We start from the raw sequence: 24,825 nt of genomic DNA on the forward strand, positions 1-24,825 counted from the left end.
ATCATCCAAATATACCACCACTTTGGGAATTCCCTGCAACAAACTTTCCATAATGCGTTGGAAAATGGTGCAGGCTGGTGAGACCCCAAATGACAGATAAGTGTATTAACACCTTTTGTGGGTGTTAATGGTGACCAACTTTTAAGCATCCTCATCAAGTTCCAGCTGCTGGTATGAATGACTAAGATTAATTTGATGTACTTTAGGCCTCTTGTTAATTTTGTATTAAGGTTTATTATTCTTGGAATGCGGTATCAATCTATCTGGGCTCCTCGCAGTTAACTTATTGTCTCCACAGATTCTCATAGTGTGATCTAGCTTCAAAATAGAAACTATAGGTGCAGCTCATTCAGAAAACTGCACTGGTTTTATGACACCCCAAGTTTTCCAGTCTTTGTAACTTCCACTTTTTGATGAAGTGCATAAAGCACAGGGCGGGCTCGAAAGGAATTAGGTCTGGCATCAAGGTTCAAGTAAATTTTTGCTTTTGCCTCTTTTATGCAATGCAGTTCCTTCTGGAAAATTTAGGTATCTACACAGAAGCTCTTGAAAACCTCCATCCCTGTCATTCAATATCGCCAGCTTAGCTTCTTACAGTGTTTACCCCAGTCCAACGCTGGCATCTCCACATCATTCAATAGCTCCAGCCAGTCCAATTTTATCCGTTTCAACCAGTCTCGACCCATGAAACAAGGTCTGTGACCCTCAATCACCAGAACTGGTAACTGTGCTACCTGGTTCCTATAAGATACAAGTGTTGCAACTGTCCCTATTGTCTTCAACATCTCCCCTGTATAGGTTGATAAAATGGCCTTGGAACAACTCAACCTCATAGGCTGCAGTCCTTTCCAGAGGTTTCCGAATGCTTGCTCACTTACAACTGCGACCGTGGCTCAGTCTGCAGGGGTCTGCCACTGACCATCAGGTTTATCTCAACTGGTACCTTGTTAAGTTGGACCTGGTTTAATGCATTAAGTTCAGATTCCTTGTCAGGCTCATCAGCCAGTTGGTTTAACGTTGTTGCCTTAACCGTCTTTTTTTTGTGTTCTGTCCTGCCTCCTTTGTTGTTCACCAAGCCTGCAAATGACCCTTTTTCTTGCAGCAAAATCTATAATTTTTGACCCGGCACATCACCTGGGAGTGTTCTCCCCCACATCCAAAGCATGCTTCCATCCTTGATGTACTACTCCTTTTGGGATGTGCTGCACCATCACAGCTGCTCCTCACAGCAGCCATTCCCCACCACAAATGTCTCATCTTGTTCTTCATTCATGCCATGTTCAGTGCATTCAGTCACCTGAGCCATCTCTACAGCTCTTCCAAGGAAATTTTAGTCACAGCCAGCAGGTTTTTTTGCATAATGAGGCTGTTGATCCAAAGAACAAATGGTCTCTCAACATCTCCCCTAAAGCTGGGCAGAAACCATAGTGCACTTTTAAACATAGCAATCTGACCTTGAACCTGAACACAGTCTCCCCAGTTCCCTCACAGAATGAATCTTATACTTTAACACAGTGTTTGAAGATTGGGATTTAAAATGCATCAGTTCCACTATTTGATCAAAAGACTATGTGACTGGAGCTTCAGGTGATGTTAGGCTCCTCAGCAGGCTGTAGATTTGTGGGCCATAAACTGAAAGTTCTATTAACTTCTGCTTTTCCACCGCACTGATCTCATCAGTCACAAAGAAGTAACACACCTTTTGATATATTGCCTGGGTCTCAACTTCCAGGTTAAATGACTCGACCTTCCTGATAAGGATGCCAGTATCTTTCTCTTCTTGACTTCAATTATCACTTTCCTGCCCCTCTAACCACATGCTGCAGTCTTCCAGTCAGTTGCGCAGATTTTCCCTCATTACAAGTGTAAAAGATTGAAGGTGACTTGATGCGGCTCCAACACCAAGAAAGCTTTATAAAACTATAATAACTATTTACACATTAAGGGTCTGACAGAACAAATGCACAGATCTATTTGCTTCTCCTCCCTAGTTCAAATTGAGGTCCGTCCGGTCCCAGGACTTACGCCCTTGCTCGCGATTGGTCCAGCTCTCCGCACCTCAGTCCCATAGTGTCTGTCCCACTGACGTGGCCAACATAGGATTGCCCCTTAAAGGGCAATTTTTTATTATAGTTAAGAAAGCCCACCAATGCCTCTACTTTCTTAGAAGACTAAGGAGATTTGGCTTGTCAGCTACAACTCTCACCAAGTTCTACCATAGAAAGCATTCTTTCTGGTTGCATCACAGCTTGGTGTGGATCCTGCTCTGTCCAAGACCGCAAGAAACTACAAAAGGTCACGAACATAGTCCAATCCATCAGTCAAACCAGCCATCCATCCATTGACTGCCTACATTTCCCACTGCCTCGACAAAGCAGCTAACATAATTAAGGACCCCATGCATCCCGAACATTCTCTCTTCCACCTTCTTCCATCAGGAAAAAGACACAAAAGTCTGAGTCATGTACCAACTGACTCAAGAACAGCTTCTTCCCCGCTGCATCAGACTTTTGAATGAACCTACCTTGCATTATGTTGATCTTTCTCTGCACCCTATGACTGTAAAACTACATTCTTCACTCTCTTGCTTCCTTCTCTATGAACGGTATGCTTTGTCTGTATAGTGCGCAAGAAACAATACTTCTCTCTGTATAGTAATACATGTGACAATAATAAATCAAATCAAATCGCATTATCACATCATCCTAGCTTCCTGTTCTTATTTACTGCACTGTTTAAAAGCTAGCTTTTTGAACAAGCTTTTGGTTATCTATTCTGATACCTCCCTCTGTAGCTTGATATTAAACTTTGCATTATACATTCCTGTGAAATGCTCTGGGATATTATGCTATGTTAAAGGCATCATATAAACATAGGGTGCTGTTGTTGTTGAATTCCTGTGACCATCCATGCTTGTGTTGATTCTTTATGTCATGCTAAGTTACCAACATCATGAAGATTATCTGGTCATTTATCTCATTGCTGCTGTGGGACTTTTATGTGCAAATTTCTATATCACAAGAGTCCACATTTCAAAAGTACTTCACTGCCTGTAAAGCACTTCAGGCTGTCTCAAAGTAACAAAAGGCACGATATAAGTACAAGTTTGATCATTGGTAAGTACATATCTAAAACACATACACAAGGTTTTCTTCAAAATGAAGGGTTCAGATTTCCATGGTTAATTGTTTAATTGCTCTCCAGATTATGAAACTCGGTCACAAAGTCATTCCTTGGTTGTAGCAGGTTTGCTGAACTGAGCCAGGACAGTGGGGAATGCACAAACATTTCATTGCCGAAGGTAGATTAGGAAAGTTCAGTGGATTCTCCCACCCAGCAATTCCCTGCTGAGGGCTGTCCAGCAGAGAAGACTGCATCAGGAATGAATAAAGCTGAAAGCTCCAACACTGCACCCCTTTGTTCAACCAAGTCCCTTGACTGGGGAACAGAAGGACAACTGACACCAAGGAAATGTGCCCATCACAGGTCCCTGCCTTCTGAAGGGGATAATGCGACCCGTCAAAGCTGATGTAGTAAAATCGTTAGGATCTGCCCACCATGATGTGACCAGGTCTCTCTCCCTACCTCATACTGTGCATGCCCTGCACAAATCAGTAATAGTTCCAGTGTCCGCAGGTCTCCGAGCCCTTGCCCAGGGGTCTGTACGATTGTCTCTAGAAATGTCTCACACAATTCGGTAAAAATACGACAATAATTCAGAACCCTGTACAGAGAAAGAATGACTAGAGATCAGAATGGAATGCAGAGTAAAATGTGATCCTTTCAGTTTCCTCCTTTAAAAAAATAAACCTTGATGCCCTATTAATTAACAATGCTACATTGGATAAAATATTCAAAACATCAGCTCATGAGAGACGAAGCTTATCTCAAGCAGTTGGATGCTATGCTCTATTTGCTGCTAGGGTCTAGGGCAATGAGAATCAAGTTCCTGACTCTGCTGATCCTGCCCAATTTAACTGAGGGGCTTGAGGCATTTCAGAGGCAGGTTGATAGTCAATCATGTGGTGCAAGTCTGGAGTCACTTAAAAATCAGACCAGGTAAAAATAGGCAGGTTGCCACCCCCACAAAAAAATGGCAGATTTCCTTTCTTCAGAAAAATCTGACAGCTTCTTTCCCTTATTTACTTCTCAGATTTTCTTTCTAAACTGAATACAAATTCTCAAAATGCCAAGGTGTATTTTGAAGTCTCATTCGCTGAACTACAGTGCAGTCTCTGGATTGCTAGCCCAGTAACAATTGTAAACTATTGAAAATCAGATGTCAGGAGAGAGAACACATCAAAGAGATACCTCTTGCATATACCGTAGGTGAGGAGAAAGCAAAATAAAAAGTGATGGAAGGGTGCACCAAAAAGAGCGACGGTTGGAGAAGGGGAAAGAGGGGAGATAACAGCTGCCATTAAAAAAGATCTTACAGTGATGGGAGGCACAAAGAAGAGAAAGAAGTGAGCATGAAAGGAGAGAGAGCTCATGCATAAACCTGAGTGGAGCAGTGTGCGTGGCAGGCACACATGCCCAAAAAGCAGAAATCAAATATATGCACGTCATAGAAAGAGGGAACATAGAGCACCCTTGTGTGTAATTACAGTTAGAGAGCAGGTAAATGTTATCACATTACTTGAGAGAAGAAATAATATTGGCCCAATGGCCACCTTTCTACGCCACTTTTTATAATACTTTGGGGACAGTCTCTCAAAGTCTCACACATATGGACACATATTCCCACTCCCATCATCAGGTCAAAATCTCCCTACCCAACAAAAGCACTGTGGGAGGATCTTCACCATACAGACAGCATTAGTTCCAAGAAAAAGGCCCACAGTAACCTTTTCAAGGATAATTAAGGACAGAAAATAATTGCCACCCTTAAAAACAATATGCGCATCCCAAGAATTTTTTTAAGAAATGGCACAGACTGAGTAATAATAAAATAAAAAACAAAACTGGCTCAGCAGAATGTTTGCAACCAATCTGCACAACCAAGCAGGAAAACGTGAGATTAAACACATTGCTTATGCACATGACCAGAAAAGATCAATGAGAGAAGAGAATTCATTTCAAATTGACTGAAGTTTATAAAAACAGTACTGGAACTGCAGATCAGGTCAATCTGAATGAGAAGACAGGTTAGAGTTTCAGAGGTCGTCTTTCCAAATTGGCTTGCTCATGTCCCTGTTTCTAGATCTGATGAAGGATCACCCAAAATGTAAAACTGCCTGTCACTTTAAACTGATGCAACAGCCCTGTATGTTCAGCCTCTGCCATTTTTATTTCAATTTTTAAACATTCAGATTGCTTCCCCTTTCATTCTCAACTTAAATTTAACCCCTTACTACATGCCTTTTTCTCAGTGCACTTTACTAAATAAGCCAAGTTCAGGAAAAATGGCATTTGGTGGTGCAGTGGACTGATTCAGAGGGGAGGTGATTGTGGAGTTTCACTGTATTGATAACAGCATCTGCTACTGTCAATTCCACTTCATATACATTACCACATTCAGCAATTGCTTTCGCAATTTCTCCCATCATCCTAATACTTGCCACCTTAGCCAAGGCAATCTCCATCAGTTTTATATTCCAGATCATATGCATCAGTGTATCAAATCTAACTGTGGGAGGCAGTGACAGCTCAATTGTAGCAATACTGGAAGCGAGCCTCATGCTCCAAAGACTTGGGTAACATGACTTTTATAAGTCACCACAGCCTGCAACCTCTAGAACTTAAATACAGGAAAAAATTGCAAGTTTGCTTTTACTTGCCACCATGGCCAAAGCAAATCCACTCCAATGTGCATCAGCATCATCCAATATCCAAGGAACAAGAGAAGCTATGTTGCTATGTCACATTTTAACAGAGCCTTACAATGATTAAATTTACAAGATGCTTACTTGTCAAGGTCCTCACGTGCCACAGCCATGTGATATGCAGATTCTAGAGTTAGCACACCCTGGAATAGGTGCAGAGCTAGAGGTAGGGTTGTCTCTACATTCTCAATGGCATATAACGCCGAACAGATACAGTCAGAAGCAGCCTCATGTAGGTTTGTCGAGGTATCATCACGTTGCTGAAATAGAAAGACACTCCATCAAGCATTGCTGGGTTAGCATGGGAGAAACCAGCCAGGAACTCCATTCTTGTTCAAAAAATAATGACCCTCAATGTCAGTACAAGGCACTGACATGTTGATTTACTGAGCTTAAGTCCATCACTTGCAATTGCAAACGTTCATGACTTTAGCCAAGAAACAGAGGAATAAGTGAGAACAGTGCATTAAAAATGTCAAAGCTGCCTTAGAAGATAATAGAATAAGGGAGAACTTTTAACAACCAAAAAAACATAAACAAAGTTTTGGTGTGGTATTTTCATTAGGTTATGGCTCCACAGGCACTGGGTGCATTCCTGTAATGCGCCAACAACCAGTCATCATGAAGGAGTCCAAAGAATTTAATGCCAGTGGGCCATTTGATTGACAAGCTGTTTAGACTCCTTCATTGCTGAATCAGGTCATACCTTCAGTTAACATCTACACCCATTATTTCCCTGCAAGAGTCCCTAGACAGAAGTCAGGGACCATCCCTAACTCAAGGAAACTGAGGTCAATTGCAATAACAAACACATGCTCAAACTCAGATTGACTTCTGGCCAAAGATTAGGTTGGTTGGCCACGCTTTGCCCCCTAGTGTCAGGGGATTAGCAGGGTAAATACATGGAGTCATGGAGATAGGGCCTGGGTGGGACTGTTGTCAGTGCGGGCTTGATGGGCCAAATGACCACCTTCTGCATGGTAGGGATTTTAAAGTCTTAAGCATTAGAATGCCCCGTTTCACAACTTCACGAAGTACTTCTCAGTGAACTTGTTTTTTTAGCTGCCTCACTGCAAACCCATTGTCTTATCATGAGATATTGTTGCCTCTTCAAGTCCAATCGTTAAACCATTACACACGTGAACTCATTCTTTTTTTATATATTGCTTGCTATAATAAAGTCATTATCAAACAATAGAAATGGGGTTTCAGTTCAACATACACACTTCCTTCAGACTTCCTGTACATCAGTGAGCCATGCAGAATACTGGACAGATAGCCCCAAAACACTCACCAAAACCTGAAAAAGGATTAGTAGCAGTTGATTATTTGCCATGAAGTTGCTGTCCAATACACCCAGGTTAAACCAGCTTCCCAAGCACCGGAACACCTTGATTAGAGTCTTTTCCTCATTGCCACTACGTTCGGTACAGGCTGTCTGGGGAAAAAGAGATGGATATTATGGATTTTCTTTATGTAGCAACAAACTTTCCTCGTTGGTTAAAGATCTGGATCCCTACAGGTGTTACAGCTTTACAGGTGCTGCCAGCACTCCAGTACCTCAACGTGCCGATTACTCACGTAACAGTCTCAACATTCGTACTGGGGCAAGCTCATCAACTATTGGCAGTGGGTCATTTTATCCCTATGTATATACACTTAGAAAAGGACTGAATCAAGATTACACTGAATATACAGTACGGTGGCTTCTCCTCTCACTTTGACAGAGGACAATACAGTATGTAATCCAGCCCAACCAGTCCATGCCTGCATTTAGGCATCACTCAGTTTGATAAGGAAGAATAAGATAAGTATCAGTGGAACCCTCAATTCTCTTCTCCCTCATTCTGAACTAGCTTCCCCTTTAATGCACCTAAGCCACTCACCTCAAACATTACCCTTAAGGCCAAGGGGCAGGAGATTTACAGGGGATTTGAGTAAACACTTTTTCACCCAGAGGGTGGTGGGAATCTGGAACTCACTGCCTAAAAGAATGGTAGATGCAGGAACCTTCGACAATTAAGAAGCATTTAGATTAGCACTTGAAATGCCATAGTGTCCAAGGCTACAGACCAAGTGCTGGAAAATGGGATTACAATAGAGGTAAAAGGAAAATAATGTGGATGCTGGAATCTGAAAGGAAATGCTGGAAGATCTCAGAGGTCTGACAATATCTGTGGAGAGAGAAGGGTCATCCAGACTCGAAACATTGGTCTATTCTCTCTCCAGATACTGTCAGACCTAATGAGATTTTCCAACATTTGTTTTTGTATTAGAATATAGGTGCTTGATGGCTGGTGTAGACATGATGGCCCAAAGGGTTTCTTGGTGTGCCATAAAACTCTACGAACATGAGCCCTTATGGGAGCAAGTTCCACATTCTCACCATCCATTAAGCAAAGGAGGCATTCATACAATATCCCTCATCATCCTTGAACCTGTTCTCCCATTCAGGTACAAAATAGCAGATCTGCATCCTAACTATTTATTTAACTTTTGAGAGAAGCAAAATATTTACCTTTCTTGGTTCCATAATCCTTAATACTTAGGCCTAACAAAAATCTAATGATTTCAGTTTTGAAATTTTCAATTAGCTCCCAGCCTCAAAAGCTTTTATCAAATCCTTTGATTGTCTTATATCTTTCAAGAAGATCATTCCTTCTGTTTATCTAATGAAGGGAGTGCTTTTTCATCTTCTGTTTGGATTGACTGCAAACATTGAAGCTCAAAGACCCACAAGGAGCCTTGGAAATAGGGACATCACAACTTGTTTTAGTACTTCTACATTAGATAGTGGATGGAAAGATTGGATGGAAAGAAAATTGGCTAGTGTTGCTGATTGCTATTCAATGGCCACAAGCTTTAAAGTCTGTTGATTTCACTATATGTGATCCACAATTTATCACCACTCACAGCTCAAACTTGCAGTTTTTAAAAGAAATCTGATTCCTTCCATCTGTCTCAACCTTATTTCATTGCCTTCAGCTGCTGACCAAAATGAAACTCAGAGAAATCCCCTCCCATCTGTTTTCCAGCAAGGGAGTAGAGGGGGGGTGTCTGGGTGGCAGGGTCATTGCAGTAATGAAAAAAAGTATTGGCTGAATAGGTTTTCCTCTCTTCCTTTGGGAAAATGTTTGTCCTGGCATTGCTTGCAGAAACTTCCTTGAAGGATCGCGCACATAGACTTGTGTGCCCTTCCACTCCATGGGAGGTATCTGTCCTCCCTGAGCTCATCTGAGTACATCTACATCACCTCATGCTACAACCCTCAATACGCTTCAGGCTGATTCGCAGGGAAAACATTTCTTTGAGTCTTTGGCCTTCAGCAGCATCCAAACTTGTACAGCACAAAGCACTCTCACTTGTTACAACCAGATTTTAGAAAGACAAAGCTTTAACTATATTGCTAGGCAATTTTCACAGTACAACTAAATATAGTATGCAAGTTTCAAACAGCCCCAGCAACACTACATACATGTGTGCTTCCCTAAACAAATTAAACAGCAGATCCTAAATACTACAGTGTAAAGTTAGAAGTAGACCCTCAGTACCGTAAGGAAGGATGTGAATGCAAAAAGGACAAGAAACAGTGAGATATAACAGAATCGACAATGAGGACATCTGAACTGCTGTTTTTAAAACCGATTTTGTTTGGAGGCAAAGTATGTCTGCCAGGGCCGGAGAACCTGTTATAATAGCAATAGTAGGTAGTTTGTCACCCATTCATGTATCCTGCATCCATCAGTATAAAAAAAGGCTCAATCCTCACCTGAATTGCTACCTTCTGACACTATTATCAGGACCTGGTTTAGTTTAACAGGCAAATGAACAAAACGCAAAAATATTCAAATTTAGTTGCACACATATCAGATAAGTTACAATGCACCAACTCACAGACTCTGAGCACACTGACCAAGGTTACTGTACATGACACAAGTGTCTCCACAAGCAACACACCTATCCTGCTGACCAAGGGGTAGTTTGGGGACTGAATTACAAGCAAAGATTGGGGAGGTCAGGGTTCTTAAACTTCGAGAAGAGATGACAGAGAAGGGACATAACAATAGTGATGCTAAATCATTATTGAGCACATTCAAAACACTGCTGCCGGTATCCCATCCGGCATTAAGTCCTGCTCACCTATAATCCTTATCTTGGCTCCTGGTCTATAAGGCCTTGCTCTCCTGATGCAACAGTAACTACTGAAAGCCATTCACAGCCTGTGAAGACTCTTTGGGACACCCTGAGGTTAAGAAGCACTGTACAAATATAGCTTCTTTTTGAAATATAAAACCACTTGAAATGAGAAGCCTTTGTATTTCATCAACACATAGGTTGGCAGAATGGATGCCAAAGTTAATTGTTGACAGATCAGCTAATGCAAAGCAACTAGACAAGAAACAACTTACATGACTCTTCCTTTACCTTGTACGCTGAGTTACAGATGAGAAAGTCCCCAGGTTTCGAGTTAGCTGATCTTAGCCATTGTGCCAGCTAAGCTGGTATCACTGCCTAGACCAAAGAAGATGGAAAAAGTGGGCAAGGTTCCCTCTCTAACCTCTACCTCATCACTCCAGCTTGCAGTATACATGGAGATTGGACGAGGATGAGCTAAGATTTGATTCTGATTTTCCTTTGCTTCCTCCCTGCCCTCCAACACCCCATCCTCTCTGATAAAACTCAAACAGACTACTGAAACTCACCACCTCTTTTTGTGCATGACAAGATAGCAGAAGGAGGGGAAAATGGGTAGAAAGGGAAAATTAAGTTGTACTCCCTCTGACCACTTTTTCCCCTCCAGGTATTAATGTTATATACATACCAGCAGTGATACCACTATGCTTGAGGAGTATGCCAGGTCCTCAATTATTTCAGTGCGGCGGTTAGCTCCAATTCGAAGGGAGCGGCTATGAACCTCCTCTGGAAGCACAGTCAGGATTTCCAACAGGAAGGGAAGGGATGACGGGTCATTGCTATACCTGAAATTGAAGGCAAGGTTGGTCATTGGCGATCTGAGATTAAGCATAAAACAGAGGCAGCCAATTTACCTCAGTGTGTTGGCAACCACAGGACACCATCTGTCCCCCAAAAAAGATACCAACATTCAACTTCTTTCTCTCATACAAAATTTCAGGCCTAAATATAACCATTTAAAAGCATATTGCTCCAGCAATCTTAGCGTAAAGCAAATTTTGTCAGGGAGATCTCTGACAGAAGTGCATGCTTCATGTAATATAGCTATATTTTCACTGAACAGATGAGTTTAAAATCACATTTTGTCACTTTAGGCTCGGAAATTCACCCAGCAGAACCATGATACAGCAGTGCCTTTGTTCACCTCAACTGTTAGAAGGCCTTGGCATAGACACAGTCCTTGAAAAAAAAATACAGCAGAGTTGCAAGAACAGATTGCCAAACATTCACCCACCTTTCCAGTTGAATTATACGTGGATGGGGGAAAGAACTGTGAGAAACAGACTTGAACTGGCAGTGACTGTCTTTGGCTAACTAGAACGGAGGAAAGATGCAACTCCTCTGCTTTTATATTAATACTCCCCAAACCCATAGACACCTACTTTTCAGTCAGCATTTGCACACATCCTTTCCACGAGGCCATTTGCAGGGCAAGATCCGCAATCGCCAGTGCCAGCTGAGGAGAAGGGAGAAAGAAATTGTGTTTCAGAAACTGCAATTCCACATAAAAGTTCATCACTCCTGTAATTCTGCAGAAGAGAAACACCCACAGTATTGGCAAAGTGTTAACCATCTTCACTTGTCACTGTTCATAGCCCTGAAACAGATTCTGGTCTGCAGCTCATCACATGACAGATTCCCAATTCCAAGTCAACGGTGAGAGGCCACAGCCAAAATGGTGGTGAAGAGTTGAAGGGACAGTTCAGCATTAGGCTATGTGATAGTAGAGACTTGCTGTTTACTTGTTAGGGATAACATTTCCTTACTATTGAAATTCACTGTTGAAACTTAGCATTCCATATAATTTAGTAGGGTGACAGTCAGTGTGTGCTGAAGGTAGGGGTCAGGAGACCTTACTGAAACAATTTACACTGGGATGCATTACAACGGATGGGTTTCCAGCGTCCACAGTATTTTGCTTTTGTGTTCAAGATACAATGGATCTCATACGTGAAATATTATTGTGACTGTGAAAATTCCCTAGTCTCCGCACTCCGACACCTGTTCAGGTACACTGAGGGAAAATTTAGCATGGCCAATGCACCTAACCAGCACATCTTTCGAACTGTGGAAAGAAACCAGAGCACTCAGAGGAAACCCACACAGACACGGGGAAAACAAGCAGATTCCAAAAGACAGTTACCCAAGCCGGGATTCGAGTCTGCGTCCCTGGTGCTGAAACAGCAGTGCTGACACTGTGCCACCATGCGGCAATAAGAAGTCTCAGAACACCAGGTTTAAGTCCAACAGGTTTATTTGGAATCACGACCTATCAGAGCAATGGCTCTGTATTTCTTTATTTGTCACAAGGCTTACTTTAAAACTGCAATGAAGTTCCCCTAGTTGTCACAGTCCGATACCTGTTGACGTCAATGCACCTAACCAGCACTTATTTCAGAACGTGGGAGGAAACCGGAGCGCATGGAAGAAACCCACACAGACACAGAGAGAACGTGCAAACTCCACACAGACAGTGGCCCAAGCTGGGAATTGAACCCAGGTCCCTGGTGCGGTGAAGTAGCAGTGCTAACCACTTACTACCATGCCACCCCATTAGCAGCAGGTCCTTCATGAAGGAGCAGTGCTCCAAAAGCTCATGATTCTAAACAAACCTGTTGGACTTTAACCTGGTGTTTGAGACTTCTTAGTGTGCCCACCCCAATCTAACGCCAGCATCTCTACATTATGGTGTCCAATGTAAGCCTACTTGTGACTAATAAACACTTTAGAAAGCCAGTCAGATCACAGTGTCCATCACAAACTGTCCTTCAATCCACTACATGTATCCAAGCAGATGGTGAAACTAGGCACAGATCTTTTTCTTGATTGTAGGCTTTTTCACAGAATGTAGTATTACATATCTACCAACCTACCTACCAACGCCCCAGCAGTCTTTTTTTCTGAAATTATGTTGTTGCAGCATCAGTCCGGGCCTTTGTATTATTAGTGCAGCAACATTGTCACTATACTATCAACCCCGATAAGCCTATTGGACGTGGTATTTCCAGGCAATCACCCAAAGTATGAACAGGCCTAATTTTGATTAGCTTCCGAGATCAGATGAAGTCAAGCATTTTCAGACTAGTATGATTGCAAGCATAGAGGATGTGTGAAAGTTCAATCCAGAAAGACATTACTCCTGTACCACCCAAGTCCTGGGTCAGTTTTGAATCAGGTCCCTCCCCAACCAGAGGGCAATGTGTTACTGAGTGAGCCACTCCATCTTTCTAATCTGAATATTGCAGCTGCTGTGAAAACTCTGTAAACCTGATATGATTTGAACACAAAACCTTCTGATTGAGAGTCAGTTGCACTATATCGTGACACAAGATCCTTTTTATATGCGCACAAGATACTTAATCATTCAACACACTCCACCTGATTTTCCTGAACAATACAATTCAAATAACATTAACATGGCCCATGATCTCATAGGATGAGTGGAGAGGTGCACAAGAGAAGTGCCACGTTGCATCAGTCTAGGTCCTCTCAAGTGAAGATGAAATGTAAAACAGCAGTTTTTATCTAATGGCCATGAGATCAGTTCAGTATCTCCCACATGAAAACTTACACAGAAGTAACGTACATTGTAGAAGTCAGGGAGACAAGTTTGTCTATCCTTCCTTGTTCAACAACTCACCTGTGTAACAATCACAGGAGACACATCCTTCAAGTTTTGAATGTGGGTGAGCAGTGAGTCTCGCAGAGATGAATGCGTTTCAGGTGGAAGTTCGTTAAATGAAGTCTGAATCTTCATCTTCATCGTCTGTGCTGCAAAGTAGCAGAGCTCCACTTCTTGTTGCAGCTGGAGCAATTGATCGGCAATCTCCCAGGCATACATCTGAAGGGAGATGGAAGAGACAGAGAGGGTGAAGGAGAGAAAAAGGGTGAAGGAGAGAAAAAGGGTGAAGGAGAGAAAAAGGGTGAAGGAGAGAAAAAGGGTGAAGGAGAGAAAAAGGGTGAAGGAGAGAAAAAGGGTGAAGGAGAGAAAAAGGGTGAAGGAGAGAAAAAGGGTGAAGGAGAGAAAAAGGGTGAAGGAGAGAAAAAGGGTGAAGGAGAGAAAAAGGGTGAAGGAGAGAAAAAGGGTGAAGGAGAGAAAAAGGGTGAAGGAGAGAAAAAGGGTGAAGGAGAGAAAAAGGGTGAAGGAGAGAAAAAGGGTGAAGGAGAGAAAAAGGGTGAAGGAGAGAAAAAGGGTGAAGGAGAGAAAAAGGGTGAAGGAGAGAAAAAGGGTGAAGGAGAGAAAAAGGGTGAAGGAGAGAAAAAGGGTGAAGGAGAGAAAAAGGGTGAAGGAGAGAAAAAGGGTGAAGGAGAGAAAAAGGGTGAAGGAGAGAAAAAGGGTGAAGGAGAGAAAAAGGGTGAAGGAGAGAAAAAGGGTGAAGGAGAGAAAAAGGGTGAAGGAGAGAAAAAGGGTGAAGGAGAGAAAAAAGGTGAAGGAGAGAAAAAGGGTGAAGGAGAGAAAAAGGGTGAAGGAGAGAAAAAGGGTGAAGGAGAGAAAAAGGGTGAAGGAGAGAAAAAGGGTGAAGGAGAGAAAAAGGGTGAAGGAGAGAAAAAGGGTGAAGGAGAGAAAAAGGGTGAAGGAGAGAAAAAGGGTGAAGGAGAGAAAAAGGGTGAAGGACAGAGGTAGGGAATTGGTGGCAGGAGAGAGCAAGAAAAAGGGTGAAATCAGAGAGAGAAATAATGTTGGGGGGGTGGAGAGAGAGAGAAAAAAAACAGGTGGGAGAGGAGAAAGTGTGGGAGGGAAAGGGGAAGGAGACAGAAAAATAGGGGGAAAAGGATAAAAAGAGAGATGGGAGGGAGGAGAGATCAGGATAAAAAGACATAAAGAGAATGAGAAAGAGAAAAAGAGATCAATAACACTTCAACGTTGTACATCCTTGAGAAGTCCACAATTCTGTTAGGTTGGCCCCAACCCCCATCAAAGAAATCTCTTTACACTTCCGCTTCAAGGTTTATTCTAACTACAAAGGATCAAATACTTACAATAAAATAAACTGGGTTATTTTTGCAGGTCTCACAGGAAAAAGTTTAAGGCAAATCTCTGCACTTCAACATCATCTGAAGCACAACTATATTGGTCGATGGCAACCTAACACTGATGTGGGCTTTAGTTTTGGAACAAACAGATAGGCACGATGCCCATGAACATAAAATCTTTGGGAGAAAGTGAAATATACAACACATATGAAGGACTATCCTTTCATACACAATCAAGATTTCAGCACAAGATTGCCATTCAGCCTTTTCCCCCTATACTAACAACCTAAATGGATTGAACATTTAACTCTCAAAAATGATTTGATGAACTCTATCACTAGTCATTTGCAGTGAAACCAATATAGCCCAACAACTGTGCAAATCAACCTTTCCTGTTGTGCAAATATTTCTGTTGTTTAAAACCTGTTAACATGAACCACCGCATATACAATGTTCTGTTGGAAATGGAGATCATGGAGGACAGGTTCATATGCCAGCCACTAGCTGACTTCATGAAATAAGGATAGGGAGATGCATCTTGCTTTATCATAGCTCATCCACTCAGAGAAATTAAGTCAAACTCATCAGAAAAACAACCTGCTTCTTAGATTTTGCTGGGCTTTACCCTTCATGACCGTACCTGGGAGTCCTTTCCAAAAGCTATTTAAGTGTCTGAAGTAGTATTTCCCAAAATCTAGGGATTTGAGCACAGAATGCAGGCTAATAGTCTTGATCCAATATTGAGGGAGTGTTGCGCTGTCACTGGTGCTTATGAATGAGGCATTGACCAGAGGAACTCTCAGGTGGATGTATTTTGAAAAGTAGCAGGGAAGTTTGCCCAGGTCATTATGTAATCCTCAACATAAATAAAGACACATTATCTAGCCATTATGTTATTACTGTTTATGGGACTTGCTGTGTACAAATTGGCTACCATGTTTTCTACATTATAATATTGATACGCTTCAAAAAAGTACCTAATTGACCTTAAAGATCTCTGAGACAACCCAAGGTTGTGAAAGGCATTCGATAAATTCCTTTATTAATATTAAATTTGTTCTGTAGAATTATTCTGAGGGTATTAGCACAATAAAGACCAATTTCTGCAATTCAGAAAATTAAGAGGTTATCCTGTTGATATTTTCAAGATATTATGAGTAACAGATAGGATAGAAAGAAATTATTTCTGCTGGTTGGAAAGTCTCAAGACAAGGGACCACAGCCTAAAAATGAGAACAAGTCCTTTCAGAACTGATAGTTCAGAAACACTTTAAAAAGGTAAATGTTTGGAACTCTCTTCCATCAACAACAGTTGATGTTAGGTCAATTATTAATCTATTAACCTCAAATTAAAAATTCTTAACCAAAGCTAGTAAGGGATCTGGCCAGAGGCCAAATCAGCCATAATTCCACTGAATACCAGAACAGACTCAATGGGCAAAATGGCCTCATTCTGTTCTGTTTCTACTGAACAGAGGATAAAACACTGGTACAAAAAGGATGTGGTTTATAGCATTATAGAATAATTTCATTCTCCAAGCACACAATCTTTGAACAAATGGCTTATGTAAATATCTGGCAAAACTATCTCAGATTTCCTCACTCTTCTTTAGCCATTTCCTCCTCCCCACACAAGGAAGGAAGGTGCTTGGGACTTGGTCACACGTGGACTCCAAACACGGTTTCACCCAGAGCAAGAATCAGAGTTCAGTTAGTGCGAAGGTGCTGGATCACCATCAGCAACACTGTACTGGTTGCAAAAGTTTAAAAGTCAAATGTTTGGAAGCTGGATCAGCACGCAGGCTGAGATGACAATGAATCCATAATCTACCAACAACCAAGATTAAGATTTTCATCAGTAGCTATTTGAGGTAAACAGGATAATTCAGCTCCTTCAATCTGTACGACTCAATAGCTCCCACCATCTAATTCTTCCAACTAAGCCACCAGCATTGCTCTTGCCAAAATAGGGAACAGAGGAAAGAAAGAAATGAAGAACGTTAAGGAGATGCAACTCACTTCAGTACTGATGGTGAGACTCCTTTTCAAGAGATTACTGTGCTGTAGCGAAACTACAAATGCAACTAACACTGCAAACTCAACTGTACTGGGAATTTAGTCCACCGAAAAGAGTCTCTCTCTGCCAATGGAAGGTCCTTCATCAACTAACCTTGTCCAAGCTCCCAAAAATCATAGGTTCAGAAATGGAACACAAAACAACTAGATGGAGTCTAAAAGACCAGAAGGACGGCTGGTGTAGGGAAATGAATTGGTGGTAAGAGGTTACTTCTAAGGCGATTATCGAATGACGCTCTTCGGTCCAAATACGAGGAAGTTTACCTAACGAGGCAACTCCCCAGGGCAGGATTAAGATGGGTAATTTGTAATATCAGAACTGTATCCACATATTAAAGAGTCCACATGATGCCACACATATACCAGATTTTTCTAAGTAGCACTGTGAAACATCATAAAATAGCACAAGAAGACTAATGAGGCCAGACCAGTTATAAAAAAAAAGTTTCAGGTAGCTCAGTGATTACTGCTGGGCTAACATCAGAGCAATCAGGAGTCCATAACCCAAAGTGTGCAGTTATTAAACTGAATTCACTCAATCTGGAAAATTACTTTCTGCTTCCCTGACTGATCTTTGTCCCATACCATGCAGCTGACTCTTAATGTGCATAAATGCTGCATACTTTTGAGTATCATTCACATAATTTTTTTTTTAAGAATCCTGATGTGCAGGGATGGATCAGGAAAGGGACATTTATAAAACAGTGAAATTATCTATTTTTAATTTGCCTCTTTGTAAAGCTCCTTGGGGCCTCTTGTACAGTGAAGGTTTAAAAAGCTGCAGATAAGGAGCAGCAGTCCAATTCCATCAAAATGCATTGGTGGAACTGGATGATGTAGCTGCAAATCCCTTTGTTGATAGCCTTCAAAAGCTCGCTGGAATAAGAAAGCATCCACATGGACTGGAATATTTAAAGCAGGCTCTGCAAAATTGTGAGGGGATAAATGGACCAGCACTCAATTGTTCAGTGAATGCTGGAGACATTGATCAAGAACAGACTTAAGGAGTCAGGCTCTAGTTAGAGAGAGTCAGCACAGAACAATGTTTTTTCCTGCCCAGAATATCATTGCATTATTAGGATTATAAACCTTCCTGTTTTGGCAGCAGAGAATAATGGGTTCTAGAAAAGTTGTTGATAGCAACAAAAAGGACAAAACTAAACTGGAAGAAAATGAATTAAAGTTACTTAGCTCTGCATACTTCAAGATTACTGATACCAAAAGCCTTCCTTCCTTTTAGGCTCAGCTGCATTATTCAAAAGTCAGTTTTTGAAAAAAGGACACGATTTCAATAATTCAGAAATTTGACAATGCAATCCTTCTTCTAAAAGTGAATGCAATCAGTTGAGCCACACAGTGCTTGCCACAAACATGTCAGACAAGTTCATATACAACAGCTGAGAAAGATCTTGCTTAGAATCATAGCTTTAGGCTATCATATCTGTGCCAACTACCTGCAAGAGCAATCACATAGTGCCATTCCCCTACCTTTGTGATGTGCTCCTGAAAATGTTTCCTCTTCAGAAATGGTCCCATTCTCTTTTGAAAGCCACAATTAAATCTGTCTCTGCCATACATTCTGGTGGTGCATTCCAAACCCTAACTCTTGCTGCGCAAAAATACTTTTCCTTGCGTCACCATTGCTTCCACTGTGGTTGTATCACACAGCAATGCAGGAAGTACACAGCATACAGAGCCAGCGACTGATGGGTTTTCACAGAAGCCATTAGAATTAAAATCATTCTACTGGTCTTTCAACAGGCCCAGAGCTGCATTGCAAAATGGGGAGTGTGACATAAATGAATTACTGAATTTCCTTTTTCTCTTCAGCATCGTGTCACCAACTTAAGGTGATAATAGGGACACAGGATCAGGCAGACTCTTCAGACAAGGCAAGAGAATGAAGATGCAAGGGAATGCAAAAATTGAATTAATCACATAATGGCAACCAACATTCAACTTACAATGCTATCTGTTTTGACACCATCTTCAGTTAATTTCAATTTTTAGACAAGCTGTAAAATTCTGCTCAATTTTCTTCATGCGGTAAAGTAAAGCATATTTTCTGTTCCGCATTGCCATCAGTCTTTGGAATCTTGCCTATCACTCACAAAAAAAGTGAACAGCTGAAGCTGCAGAGTCAAATGGCCAAAAGATGGATCTGGGGAGAATCACATTAATAGATATGTTCCTCTGTGATTAATCAATTTCACACTGCACCAAGGGAACAAGTTCCAACTTACTTTACAACAAGGAAACAAAGAGAACGACAGCATGAGCTAATCTTCTGTCACAAGAAAAAATTAGCCAGGGCCGGGCAGTGGATGTTGCATACATGGACTTTAATAAAGCCTTTGATAAGGTTCCTCATGACGTACAAGATGATGAATGGGATGGATAGGATAGAGGTGGAGAGGCTCTTCCCGCTCAGAAAGGACAGTAGGACTAGGGGGCACAGCCTCAAGATAAAGGTTTAGAACGGAGTTGAGGAGGAACTTCTTCACTCAAAGGGTGGTGAATCTCTGGAATTCTCTGCCCGTTGAGGTGGTGGAGGCTGCCTCGCTAAATATTTTTAAGATGCAGGTTGATGGGTTTTTGATAGGCGAGGGGATTAAGGGTTATGGGGGGAGGGTGGGAATGTGGAACTGAGCCACGACAGATCAGCCATGATCTTATTGAATGGCGGGGCAGGCTCGAAGGGCTGGATGGCCTACTCCTGCTCCTATTTCTTATGTTCTTATGACAGGCTGATACAAAAGGTGAAATCATATGGAATCCAAGGTAAGCTGCTAAGATGGATACAAAACTGGCATAGAAAGCAGACAGTAGCAGTGAAAGGGTGTTCTTCTAGCTGGAGGTCTGTGATAAGTGGTGTTCCACAAGGATCAATGCTGGGGCCTCTGTTGTTTGTAATATATGTAAATGATTTGTAGGAAAATGTAAGTGGTCTCTCTAGTAAATTTGCAGATGATACAAAAATTGGGGGAGGAGCAGATTGTGAGGAGGGTTGTCAGAGGATACAGCAGGATATAAATTAGCTAGAGACCTGGGCTGAAAGATGTCAGATGGAATTTAACCTGGACAAATGTGAAATAATGTGATTTGGAAGATCTATTGCAGAAGTATACAGTAAATGATAGATCCCTCACAAATTTAAGCACACAAAGGGATTTTGGCATACAGATCCACAATTCCCTGAAGGTAGTAACTCAGGTGGACAAAGTGGTCAAGAAGGCAAATGGCATAGGAATTGGAAAATCATGTTGCAGCTGTATAAAACTTTCATTAGGCCATATCTGGAGGACAGTGAACAATTCTGGTCGCCACACTGCTAGAAGGATGTTGATGCATTGGAAAGGGTGCAGAAGAGATTTATCAGAGTGTTGCCTGGTTTGGAGCGTATGGACGACAAAGAAAGGTTGAACAAACTTGGATTGTTTTCACTGGGGCGTCGGAGGATGAGAGGGGACGTGATAGAAGTTTACAAGATAACAGGATAGAGTGGATAGTCAGAGTCTTTTTCCCAGGGTCGAAGGGTCAATTACTCAGGGACCTAGGTTGAAAGTGTGGTGGGGGATGTGCTGCCAGGGGAGATGGTGGAAGCAGATTCTATAACAACGTTCAAGAGGCACTTGGATAAATGCATGAACAGGCAGGGAAGAGAGGGATATGGACTACGTCGGCAAGAAAATATTAGATTAGGGAGGATCTGTGTTGGCATACATTTGGTAGGCTTGTTCTCTTTGTACATTACACTGCAACTTTACACCCTCCCCACATCACACTGCACATCCATACCCTTTCCCACCAGACAACACAACTTGCCCATTTTGCACTATCCTTCATCTCACATGCCCAGTGCATTGGAGTAAAATCATACTGAGTACATTGCAATAGAAACAGTGCCAGTGAGCCAGAGCTGCTCATGCTAGTTCTTATCTGTTCAAAGATTAAGAATGAGCAGCTCCAATTCAGGTGCCAATCATGACAGCAGCTTAGCAAGTGACTAAAAATCCTCCATCCACTGCACATACACCACCCCCCCAAACAACCCTGCGTGGGTTAGGGATGCACACCACTCAAATCTTTCAATTTCACCATTGCCAACTATTGCCTGCTCAGGACCTTTCAAATCACACCCACACAGCAATCATTGCCTGCTCAGGGTATCAGGTTTAATGGCAAAGGTCACTGGCTAACAATCAGGAACAGGAACTGCCTGATTTCTCCCTTCCTGGCCCACAACCAAGATCATGTGAATGTTCCTCGAGATCAACACAAACCTACCACCTTCCACTCAGAATATCATCCAGCATGTAGAATTCCTAAACAGCTCTGCTGCAGAAAACATTCTTTGTTGCTTTCTTAGAAAACTCAAAATTAATTTCTATCCTACAGGTTGGGAGAAATTAATTAAAGCTTCTTTCTCAAAATCTCTTCAAGCAAAGGTAAATTAAAGTAAACTCTTAAATGCATTACATATCACGTGACGATGTGAAGTGCTTGAATACACTCAGATTACACACCCTTTGGTGCGAAAAGGCTTTTTTTTGCCTCTTAAAACTCAACATTAAGTAACTAAGTAACATCGTATTATTACATACCAGAAAAAGGCTACATTTCAGCAAATATTCTTAATGCTTACGTGACCTTTGAATAAATTAAACACCATTTTGCTTGCATTTATATAGATAGCATCTTTCATATCAAAGCATCTCAATGTGTTTCAATGCCACTAAGTGTAGTCACTGAGTAAAACTGGGTATTGAAGAAACCAATTTATGCACAGGAAGGTCTGACAAACATCAATGAGATAATGCCCAGTGATTTAGTTGCAAGATAGTTGTTGGCCAGATATCAGGAGAACTCCACCATCCTCCCCTGCTCTTCTTCAAAATAATGCAACCAGATCTTTTACATTCACCTAGGGGGACAGATGGGGCATCAGTTTAACATCTCACAGAAATACCATACTGCCAACAGTGCAACACCCTCCTCCACCCCGCCAAACATTGAGGTATTAGCCTGAATTATGTGTTGATCTTTCTGGAATGGGACTTCAATTTATGACCTAACTCAGAGGAGAGGGCTACTCACTAATCCAGCGCTGACAGCTAAAACTAGAGCCTTTTTGCCTTCTTGTAATACATGATACCAAACAGGGCAATCCACGCTTCAGCCAACACAAACATTATCCATTAACAACAATCTTGATTTTGACATATATCACTATCCTTTGCTGGGTCAAACTCCTGGAATATTCTGAAGGTAGCAGCATTGGTACAAGGGATGTAGCAGTTCAAGGACAAGGTCACCAACACCTCATACACAAAGACAACGAACATGGCTTTGTCAGCATTGTCCACATCCCAAAGATAGTTGAGAACATTGGGACCTGATGTTTCAACACACGTTAAACTGTAGTTACATTGTAAACCTCTAAGGCTATCAGTCAGATCTGAAATAATCCAAATAATCACTAAATTCTACTATTTTAAATCATTAATTATTGAATTCTAATAGTTTAAATCAATGTATTTCTCTAAAGAGATGCACACTCATTGATCCTCCATCCTTCTCATCAATATTTCATTTGAAGATCTGAAACAAGCAATAAGAATTATTCAAATTGGGAGTCAATTTGACGGTTATTTTAAACAGCATTTTTATTCAATCTGGAAATGCTGCAGACTTGGGAAACGCAACACTTCAGTAAAGATTATCAAGTAGGAAATTACTTTCAATACAGTAAATCATACTGGATTTGGTAAAGATTTCCAATGCCTGCCTTACCACTGACTCAATTGTTGGCATCCAGGTTTATTTTCACTTTATCAGTTTAACCTTTCAAATTAATATTAAATACACAACGACTTATATTAGAGTGGAGCTCCCTGAATTTTTAAATTGTTTCTCTCCTCCAGTATCAGAACAATTTAGATTTTTTTCATTTGATGACATATTCACCTTCAGATTACATATTAATTGTAAAATTATTTAAGTAGAAGCCATTGGGTATTAAGTTCTTTAACTGTTCTCTCCTCTGGTACTATTATTAAAACGTTTAACTTCTTGACAAGTTTAAATTTAATATTAATCCAAAGAAATTAAACTGATATTAGAGTGGAGCAAATTGAATGTGATTTTTAAAGAACTGTTTCGTCCTCTGGTTCCAACATTAAAAAGATCCCTAGCTGAATTGCACTCGGTGACAAGTTTAGATAAACATTAACTGTGGAGTTGTTCAGCTCACAGGATCCACAATCACAAGGATTCCCGTTCACTTGGCCACACGTTTCCCTTTTGGGTTCATTGCGCCCGTTTTGATCCGAAATCCATCACATTAAAGCCAAGTTCTGTTGAATTGAACACTTTCCCAGCTCGCAGGTGCCCATTTCCTCCTCCTGCCCCGGTCTCTGTTGCCGTCTCTCTCTCTCTCTGCCTTGGCCTCTTCTCCGGACTGTGATGAGAGGAGTCTGCAGGCCCCAGATTGAAGCCCCGGGATTCGAGTAGCCCGCCCTCCATTCCCCCCTTACCGATCTCTGGAACTCGCCGAGCCAGACGGAAGCGCGCTCCTTGCCGGCCGGGTCCGGGTCGTGGTAAAGCGCCTTCACGGCCTGGTAGACGACGGTAAGGGAGGGCCTGTCCCCGGCCATGGCGCCAGCAGCTCCGGCACCGAGTGGGCAGCACAGTGGCACTGGAAGCCGCTCGGTGCGCCGGCGTGCCCCACTCCCTTCGTTCGGGTACCCGAAATTAAAATCCCGATTGTTTTTTTTCCTCTGTTTTTTTTAAATTTCTTCACCAGCTCTCCCTGCCGCCATTGAGCCCGCACCGGAACTCGGCTTCACACAATAAACGCTCCGACTGGAACACCCGACTCTCACTCTGGGGTTCCGCACAGGCAGGAAGCTGCCAGGTCAACGTAGACACACGTGGACTCCTGGCCTTCTGTCTGTCACCAAACAGCACACCAATTTTTCCCATTTCACTGGGGTAATGATGCTTCGAGTAACTGAAAAATCTTAGAGGTCTGCAAGATTATGATGGCATGGACAGAGTGGATAATCAGATGCTCTTTCCTACGGTGGAAAAGTCAAATACTAGGGGATTTAGGTTGAAGATGAATGGGGGAAAAGTTGAGTGGAGATGCGCAAGGCAAGGAATGGTGAATGTCTAGAATGCACAGCCTGGGGAGGTGGTGGGAGCAGTACGATTGCTGCATTTAAGGGGCAATTAGACAAATACATGAATAAGGTGGGAATGGAAGGATACAGACTCCGTAAGTGCATACGGTTTATGTTTAGGCAGGCATCATGATCGGCACAGGCTTCGAGGGCTGAAGGGCCTGTTCCTGTACTGTACTTTTCCTTGTTCTATGTTCACTGGAATATATTACCAGGTTAAGATCATAGAAACCCTACAGTGCAGAAAGAGGCCGTTTGGCCCATCGAGTCTGCACCAACCACAATCCCACCCAGGCCCTACCCCCTTATCCCTACATATTTACCCTCTAACCTATGCATATCAGGACTCTAAGGGGCAATTTTTCTTTAGCATGGCTAATCAACCTAACCTGCACATCTTTGGACTGTGGGAGGAAACCTGAGCACCCGGAGGAAACCCACGCAGACACAAAGAGAGTGTGCAAATTCCACTCAGACAGTGACCCAAGCTGGGAATCAAACCCAGGTCCCTGGAGCTGTGAATTTATCTTCGAAGAAAAATTAAATATCATTCCTCCTGTAGCTGAATAAAG

At 42.0% G+C, this 24,825-nt stretch overlaps 1 protein-coding gene across 1 annotated transcript in view; it reads right to left on the minus strand.

Annotated features, from left to right (window-relative positions):
• Window positions 1-23,906, minus strand: part of LOC145355452 (transportin-3) — a 72,562-nt gene extending 48,656 nt beyond the window's left edge. Inside the window, exons 1-7 of the mRNA XM_080207574.1 lie at window positions 23,606-23,906; window positions 13,660-13,860; window positions 11,402-11,475; window positions 10,648-10,804; window positions 7,120-7,263; window positions 5,910-6,085; window positions 3,586-3,724 (exon numbers count right to left, since the gene is read on the minus strand). Of these exons, the coding sequence (XP_080063700.1) occupies window positions 3,586-3,724; window positions 5,910-6,085; window positions 7,120-7,263; window positions 10,648-10,804; window positions 11,402-11,475; window positions 13,660-13,860; window positions 23,606-23,725 (1,011 nt within the window). The 5' untranslated portion in view covers window positions 23,726-23,906. The remainder of the gene's footprint in view (window positions 1-3,585; window positions 3,725-5,909; window positions 6,086-7,119; window positions 7,264-10,647; window positions 10,805-11,401; window positions 11,476-13,659; window positions 13,861-23,605) is intronic.
• Window positions 23,907-24,825: the final 919 nt, after the last annotated feature.

Source organism: Carcharhinus amblyrhynchos, chromosome 19, assembly GCF_965287045.1.
Source record: "Carcharhinus amblyrhynchos chromosome 19, sCarAmb.v2.hapA, whole genome shotgun sequence".
Lineage (NCBI taxonomy): Eukaryota > Metazoa > Chordata > Chondrichthyes > Carcharhiniformes > Carcharhinidae > Carcharhinus > Carcharhinus amblyrhynchos.